The 8566-nt window shown below is 47.7% G+C and overlaps 1 protein-coding gene across 3 annotated transcripts in view; it reads right to left on the bottom strand.

Moving 5' to 3' along the window:
* Nucleotides 1-1835: 1835 nt before the first annotated feature.
* The window catches only part of PTH2R (parathyroid hormone 2 receptor), a 137208-nt gene continuing 130477 nt past the window's right edge, over nt 1836-8566 (bottom strand). For all 3 annotated transcript variants that reach the window (XM_075529629.1, XM_075529628.1, XM_075529630.1), the window contains 3 exons: nt 5649-5787; nt 4153-4194; nt 1836-3316 (listed from right to left, as the gene is read on the bottom strand). In XM_075529629.1, coding sequence (XP_075385744.1) covers nt 2921-3316; nt 4153-4194; nt 5649-5787 — 577 coding nt within the window. In that variant the 3' untranslated portion in view covers nt 1836-2920. The remainder of the gene's footprint in view (nt 3317-4152; nt 4195-5648; nt 5788-8566) is intronic.

Genomic DNA, 8566 nt, shown 5'->3' on the forward strand with positions numbered 1-8566 from the left:
ATAGCTCTCCTTGCTTCTAGTTAACCTTGTCTAGTTTGAGTCAGGATCAACTCTGTGGCAGTGGGTTAGTGGGTTAGCTTGTTCTCACAGAGTTGGAAGGTTAATTCAAAATTCCACACCTGTTCATGACCACTCCTTTCTTTAGAAGTCCTACTAGTGCGATGAATTAAGTATTGGACTGCTAACCAAAGAGGGTTTTTTACGGCCCTACAGAGCAGTTCTATGTCCCGTGCATCATCATGAGTTGGGATTGAGCCAACAGCAGTGGGGATGGTTTCATTCATTTCTTGCTATGAAGAATGGGTAGACTAGCCTACGATTGAGGCTGATTTAGAAAGAGATCTTGATATTTTCCATATTGCCTAAATGTATCCATTCTGACAAGTGCTAATTGTACACCAATGACCAATGGGACTTTTTACAACATGAGACAGCAATATAAGATTTAAGTGGAAAAAATTTTTTTTTAAGATTTAAGTACCTTCTTTCTCTATCTGGCACCCGTGTCCTCATGTCGGCTCTCAGTGCATCGCACCTGTATTCTGGCTCTGGCCTCCTCCCTGATTGCCAATGATGTAATAAGCAACTAAACCAAGCTTTTTGTATGCAAATTTTGCTATTTTCGAGATGTAATTTCTTGAACCAGCAGGACATCTCTGTGAAGTAGACAGATATCAGCTGCATCTTAAAGATGGAGAGACTGAACTACAGAGGAAGTTAAATGGTTTTATGAAAACATGCAGCCAATCATCCATGAATTGCAGTTAATCTCTGGCTCAGCCCATGATGATTCCTTCCAAATGGGGAGCCAGCATGGGCATGTGGCAATACAAAAATGAAATCAGATCAGTGAAAAGTGCATAATAGCACTTTCACAAAGACAGGGATGGAAATGCGCAGCACAGGGCAAAGACAGGGAAGAAAGAGAAATGGATGGGAGGAAGATGCTTTCCTTTTCAGGATGTCATCAGGAGCCCTGGCGGGCAAGTGATTACACATTGGGTGCAGCTCAAAACAGCAGCCACCTCCAATTGGGGGGAGATGAGGCTTTCTACTCCGATAGAGAGTTGTAATCTCAGAAACACAAGGGGCAGGTCTACCCTGTCCTATAGGGTCACCATGAGTCAGCATTGACTTGAAGATATCAGAGCACTTTAGGCATCAGGATGCTATTTGTATATTGGTTAACTCACCCAGCAAATAGAGACAGGTCAGCTTGACCAGTGTTAATTGGCCTACCAATATCTAAATATGCTTTTCATTTCCTATGTGGGTTTGCCATTGCCATGAAAGCAGAAATTTCTTGGAAGTCACGGACTAAAACATACTATAATATGAATCCCCCCAAACATTCTTTACCCAAAAATAATTCAGTGAGGTTTTTTTGAGTGGTGAAAAAGCTACGGATATATTGGTGACCAGATGGTTAACAATATGGGGATAAGTCAGTGGAGCGTCTGAACCCAAGCTTGACCAATGACTAGACGTGTGGCTTTAAGCAACTTAGCCATCTCTGTGAGCCACACTGCGACCTTTGAAAAGGGCAATGGTGACGGTGTGGCCGTGCTTGGACGGGGATCTGTAGCGAAGATTCCGTGAGCTGAGAAATACCGAGAAGGATAGCTGATACATGGCAGCCATTCTGTAAAGTGTTTCCACCTCGGGGACATACCTGTATTTCACGTGCCAAAAAAGCGCAGGAGCAATATTCGAATACTTGTAGATTTGGAGAAGGAGACACTTAATTGGCTCCCCCAAACGAAAGGAGATGCTGAAAGAAACTTGAAGCAATCACCTAAAATGTACTTTTAAAACAAACATTTTATTTATCCCACATGCCATTCACAACATAGTAATAGATAGAGCCAAGAAGAAAAAGGACACAGACACCCGATGGTTTACGATCACTACAAATGATCATGAACAAAATCACTGATTGAAAAACCCTTGCAAGTGTGGCACAATTTACAGAGAAGGGAGAATGACAGCCTCTGGTTGACCCGGCCATGGAGGGGACATTCCACAGGAAGGGCAGGAGCAGCATTCTTGTTCTGGCATTTTCTCTGTTTCTAGGAAGAACCGATTCCATTGCCATGAATTTTATTTTTATGCAGAGTCAATCAACATAATTTCTGATGCATATTTCCTCTTAGATCTTTCAGTGTTCTATTTACAATCCCTAACTGTGCCCTTGCCCTTGCAAGGGAAAGGCAAAGATCGCGGCTAAGAGTTACCTTCAAGCCTGCTCCAACCTGTTCATGGTGATTTGGCGTATAAAAACCAAAACGTTACCTGGTCATGGACCACCTTTGTATGTGGGGCCTCTGGTAGTGTAGCTTTAACATGTCAAGCCATGAACCGCAAGATTATCTGTTCGAAACCACCAGCCACTGTGAGGGCAGAAAAATGAGGCTTTCTCCTCCCTGTACGAGTTACAATCTCAGAAAGCCACAGGGGCAGTTCTACCCAGTCCCACAGGGTCACTGTGAGTCAGAATAGACTCAAAGGCAAGGAGCATTGGGTCTGGCTTGCCATAATCTTGGTACATTGAAGTGAGAATGAGTACTCGGTTCGTTAAAACGATGCATACCGAATTAGCTCTACCATCTTGAGGCTGGTGCTGGTGGAAGGAAGCTAGATGCAATCCATTGAAATGTGTCTACCCAGATGTAGCAGAAAAAAGAGCAATCACAGAGTGAGCAAGCCCAGGGGTTCAAAAGAGGAGCTGGCTGCCCAAGTCCGGTAACTGGTCCACCCAGTCGTCCAGCTTTGCGTCTTCAGTATTTACTGGAAATGGTGCGATAACCCTGTGACTCCGAATTTAACAGCACGGGGGCTCCACACGGGGATGTGGGCCGCGCTGTTTTCACACAGCCAGATGGACCGGACCACTCAGGACCTAGGTGGCACAGGTGGTGGTTCAGAGAACATCCACCGTTTCGTCCTTGCCTCCTCCCGCACCCCGGCGACCTTCCAACGACCTGGAAGAAGCCTTGGTTGCGGTATCATCTCCCTGGCTCCCGCCGCCTTCCTTGGCCTCCTCGTGGATGGAGGGTGGCAGGCAGTCCTGCTCCGAGTTACTCCGGACAAAACCGGGTAAGGTCATGTGGCTTTCCGTCTGTCCGCTGACCGTCTTGGCCACTTTGCCGGAGAGCAGCATCACACGAGTGCCGGCCGCCACCTGCGACTGGCTGCTGGTGCTGTGCGTCACGGTGGTCAGCACGGAGCCGTACCTGTGGCTGCCGCACGGAGGGGCCTCCTTCCAGTCGAAGGACTGATTCCACCGGCTCCACATCTTCCTCACCTCCGACTGCACCTAAACCGCGCGCGCACACACACACAGACGGTGTGTTACATCCAAGGGGGAATCCTCCAGCCTTGAACAAGGACCTTTTCCCCAGTCTTAATGAAAATGATTGCTGTCTTGAACCTGCCTCTCCTCAGTCCCTGGCCACCCTGTGCACAGTGAACCCAGCCACAGCCCTGCGCGCCACCATGACCATGGCTGATGGTGGGTAAGCTCAAAACTCAGTGCCAGCGAGTCGGGTCCCCTGGAAATCCAAATGGCGTTTATGGGCCGGTTTTTCCAAAGTCGATCCCCAGGCCTTTCTTGGTCTGCTAAATCCTGTCCGGTATCAGAGCAACACCCATGCCGCGCCCCACGACCCCCCAACCCTGCAATCAATGCGCGGTGGTTGCCCATGAACCCTTGCTTATATTTTAAAAGGTCTTATCAACATGTCCACGTGGATTTGAGTGCAAGAAGTTTTGGGTTTTTTTTAACTTGGAATTCAATACCAGTGTTATGAATTAACTGGAATAAGACGTCCACTGCCCTTCCAAGTAACACTTTGTATTCCAAGTTGTTTTATATCAGGGGTTTGCTGGTATCAAGGCACTAGAGGATGCAGACAGCGGTTCCCAAACACCCAACCCTTACCCTGCAGTCAGTGTCAACTCATAGCAGCCGTATCTACTTCATTCTCATTTTCTCAAAATAACCTGTGGGTCCAGTGCCTTCCTAACTCATTCATTGCCCAGGTTCGTTCTGCATGTCTGCAGATTCTAAAGAGATCTGGGACAAGTATGATGACATCTACACGCTGACTCGAAGTCGGACCTGCCGGGCACCTGGGCTCCCTGAAAACCTACCTCCCCGTTGCAGTAGCAGTAGATGACGGACACGAAGAAGCCCTAAAGGATACAAAGGCAGAACGTTAGCCTGGCTGGCGACTCAGGAAGCACAGCACATGAAAGCATCTTTTATCAAAATGAATAGGTTGACTTTTTTTTCATTATTCTTTCCTCCAAAAAAAATCACTTAAAAAAATCTCTCCGAAGGTTTTCAAATCCTTACTCCCTATTACATTTATTTTCTATCTTCCCTTGGTGTCAGCTGAACCAAACAAATAACTGAATAAAGCACTCCAAGATGCACAAAGAGATGGTTTCTATTATTTTCATTTCTTTTATGTTGCACCTCAAGGATGTGTAACACCTGGCTGACTGATATGAGGTGTATCTAGACAGGATGCTGGAAACATCGACATAGAGGAGGATGCTAGGAACCCACAGAAACCGTTCTTATCAGCCAGTCATAAACACATATTGGGAGGAGGAATGCCTAGGAGTGGTTCAGGGTTACTGGAATAATCGGTGAAAAATGCAACAGACAAGGTGCCTGTTCTGACATTCTAGGGGGGACGAGGGACGGTAAAGCTTAAACAGATGCTGACACAAGCAGAATGCACTATGGGCAGAGCTAGGTGGGTATTTAAAAGAAGAGATGTGAACGAGAACTACAGCCATATTGGATGGGGCAGGAGGTCCCCTTCGACACCCTGTGAGGAGGTGGCATCTCGGCAGGTTTGAAAGACAAGAATAAAGCAGCCGTGTAAACATGAAGGTGGCAAGCAGTCCAGGCAGAGGGCCTGGCGACTCGGAGCCAGAGGCAGGAAGGTGCTTGGCATCCTTGAGGAACCGAGATGGCTAGTGGGCAGCATCCAGTGTGTGGACTGGGTAACAGTTGGACTTTATTGAGTGCAATGGGAATCCCCTGATTATTTGGGGCAGGCAAGTGTCATGATCAAATTCGTGTTTTTGAGGTTCTTCAGATGGTTGTGTCAAGAAGAGAGTTTAGTGGGAGGCAAATGACTAACCAGGAAGCCGAGTGAGGAAGCGCTGTCTGTAGCGATCCAGGTGAGAAGGGGGGGGGGGGGGTGAAGCCTGAAAGCCACCTCCCCCTCGTGATCTTCCTTCCTCCTCCTCCTCCTCCTCCTCCTCCTTCTCTTTCGCTTTCATTTCACTTCTGCTTGGCCTTCCCCTTTCTACATTTTTCCACTTGCCCTTTTGCTTTTGACTTGCCTTTTATTTTCCTGTGTCCTACACACAGGAAATACTGCGGGGTGCACAACAATATGAGCCCCTGTCTCACCTCACAGACGATTTTGTGAGCTGCCCCTGCTGTGGTCTGAGAAGAAACCTGAGCTCTGGTAGACGGACATGCACAGGGGCCAGAAGACACACCCCTCCAAACCCTGGGGGCCTGAAGCATCGGAACCACAGAGGAGGGTGGAGGAAGGGGTGGGAAGAGCGAAGGCAAATACAAGGACTGAGTTTCAAGGGGTGGGGTTGGGGGTGCTCTTTACCTGGAAGGAGTTGAAGAAGAGCTCACAGTGCATTCGGATCTCCCACCCGAGCCCTGTGTAGGAGTGGGGCAGGCACGCGAACACGATGTAGTGCATGCCAAAGACCAGCACCAGGACCAGTGTGGATTTGGCGAGTTTCCTGAAAGGGAATGGTGAAACTCTCTAGAGATCGATTAGGAAGCCATGCAAGGAGCTCCGAAGGCATGAGTTAAGCAATCAGGTGCTAACCCAAAGGTTGGTAGTTCATACCCATCTAGGATCCACAGGTCCCCATAAAGATTTTTTTAAAACACTGTCGATGAGTCACTTCCAACTCATACTAATCCTATAGGGTAGGACAGAACTAGAAACAGGAAACCAGTGAGTTGCCAAGGCTGGAAATCTTTGTGGAAGCAGACTGCCCATCTTTCTCCCAAGAGGGTTCAAACAGCTAGTCTTTAAGATAATCCCCCTTAAAGATCACCATACACACCCCAAATTAACTGTCATCAAGTCGATTTTAATTCATCATGACCCTGTAAGATAGAGAAGAATTGCCCACAGGGTTTCCAAGGCCACAAATCTTTAGGGACGCAGACTGCCCCATCTTTTCCCAAGGGCATTCACACAGCCAGCCTTGTGTTTAGCAGTGGAGAACATAACCACTGTGTCACTGTTGTTGCTGTTGTTGCTGTTGTTAGGTGTCAGTGAGTTGGTTCAGATGCACAGCCACCCAGTGCACAACAGAACGAAGCACCATCCTCACAATTGTTACGTTTCAGTTTTTGAGCCATTGTTGCAGACACTGTATGGATCCATCTTGTCGCGAGGCTTCCTCAGAGTTGCTAGCCCTCCACTTTATCGAGCACAGTGCGCTTCTCCGGGGTCTGGTCTCTTCTGACGCATGCCCAAAAGACTTCGTCACAAGAGTTCTGCCCCAAAGCGGAGAAGGCCCTATGGAGCAATTCTTCACAGGTTCACTGTGAGTTAGAAGACAAATGGCCAAGGTGCCCTAGTAATGCTGCTGGTGAGGAGAGCTCACAAGGCGGGCCTTTCACCTTGGGACTCCACCACTCCATGAGGGCCTGTTTTTATGTTCTCTTGTCATTTTACATGCTATCAGGTCGTCAATTCCCACTTCTCAAGCACTCAGCTGTTACCCTAGAGCAGTGGTTCTCAACCTTCCTAGTGCCACCACCTTCCCTACAGTCCTCGTGTTGTGGTGACCTCCCAACCATAACATTATGTGTTCATTGCTACTCCATCACTGTAATCTTGCTACTGTTCTGAATTGGGCGATCCTTGTGAAATGGTCATTCAAACCCCAAAGGGCTTGGAACTCACAGGTTGAGAACCGCTGTCCTAAAGGCTAATGGCTCAACTCACCCAACAGCACAGGGAAGAAACCTGGTGATCCAGAGAGATGACAACCCAAAACAGCCATAAGGGGGAGTTCCACTCTGTCCCACGGTGTGACTATGAGCTGACAATGACTCAACAGCACCGAACAACTGTTTTCCCCGGGATCCCGAAGTGGTCCAACTAGGGAATGCTCACAGCTGTCACAGAGAAGTTGACAGCCAGGCCACCCAAACATACTCAGAAGGAAAACATGGCGAGCTCCTTCCAAAGCCACAGACACTGAGAACCCCAGAGAGCCCACTTCCATCCGGACACACACGGATTACCCTGGGTAGGCTCCACTCGATGCCCTTGGATAAAGATATCACTGTTATCATTTTCATTTTTCTTGACTAAAGAATTTTCTTTTCCTAACGGTGGTTTCTTTGTTCCTCTAGAAAAGTGAATAACTCCTCCATTTGGTCCTTAAAGCACTTCCTTTCAAAGTTGGAGAGACAAACACCACATGATACAACCATCTCACCACCACGTATATGTCCTGGAGAAATAAAAACCGCAGCCCCAATAGCTCTGTGCGCCCATATTCATAGGGGGGCCTGGGGACAATGGTGGACTGCAGACGTAACGCTGGTGGTGGAAGCTCATGAGTTGCTCCACAGGCTGACTGCACGCAGAATGATTTACAGAGTCTTGGAACCCCTGTACGGGGTCACCCCTGAATATGAGTTGGGATTCACATGACAGCTGTGGGACACTATTCCTTACAACACTGTTCACAACAGCAACAACAACAACGACAAAAAAGTTGGAAACCAGTCAAATGTCCTTTAACAGAAGGATGGTAAGCTAAGTAAGGTGCACATACATCTCTGAAGAAGGATGATGAGTCTGGGAAACAGCTCAGAATATGGGGGAACCTGAAGAGCACGCTGCTGAGTGAAAGAAGTTAATCACACAGGATACATACATGCTGGGGTAAACCACGACTGTAAGAAGCCAAGAGAGGCCTCAAACATTCTTTGAGGGTTGCCAGGGGTGGGAGGGGATGGGGTGTAAACTACGAACTACAGAGTAGATGCACACACAAAGGGGAAGTCAACAAACAGCAAGAGGGAGGTCAGCCCAAAACAATGATGAAGCAAAGGAAGCTACTAAGAGGCATGCAAGAATGTTGTTGCTGTTTCGTTTTCTTTTGTTGCATTGTTTTGGTTTGTCTTCTTTTTTGTGCATATTATTATCTCTGCAGGTCTATCTAGATAAGATAGGGGGGACACACAATCTGGAAGAGAAAACAATGGGCCAACAGTTCCAGGGGATCATGGGAGAAGGGGAGGCAACGGGGCGGGGTGGGGGGAGTGGGTGTTAACAAACCCAGGGACAACAGAACAATAAGTGATCCAAAATCAATGGCGAGGAGGGTGTAGGAGGCCTGGTATGGTGTGATCAAGGGCAATGTAACCAAGAGGAATTAGGCCGAATGAAGGCCAAATGTGATAGTGGGACAAGAGGAAAGTAAAAGGAAATAAAGAAATAGGAGGCAAAGGGCATTTATAGAGGTCTAAATACAGGCATGTACA

This window comes from Tenrec ecaudatus, chromosome 13 (assembly GCF_050624435.1).
Source record: "Tenrec ecaudatus isolate mTenEca1 chromosome 13, mTenEca1.hap1, whole genome shotgun sequence".
Taxonomy (NCBI): Eukaryota; Metazoa; Chordata; class Mammalia; order Afrosoricida; family Tenrecidae; genus Tenrec; species Tenrec ecaudatus.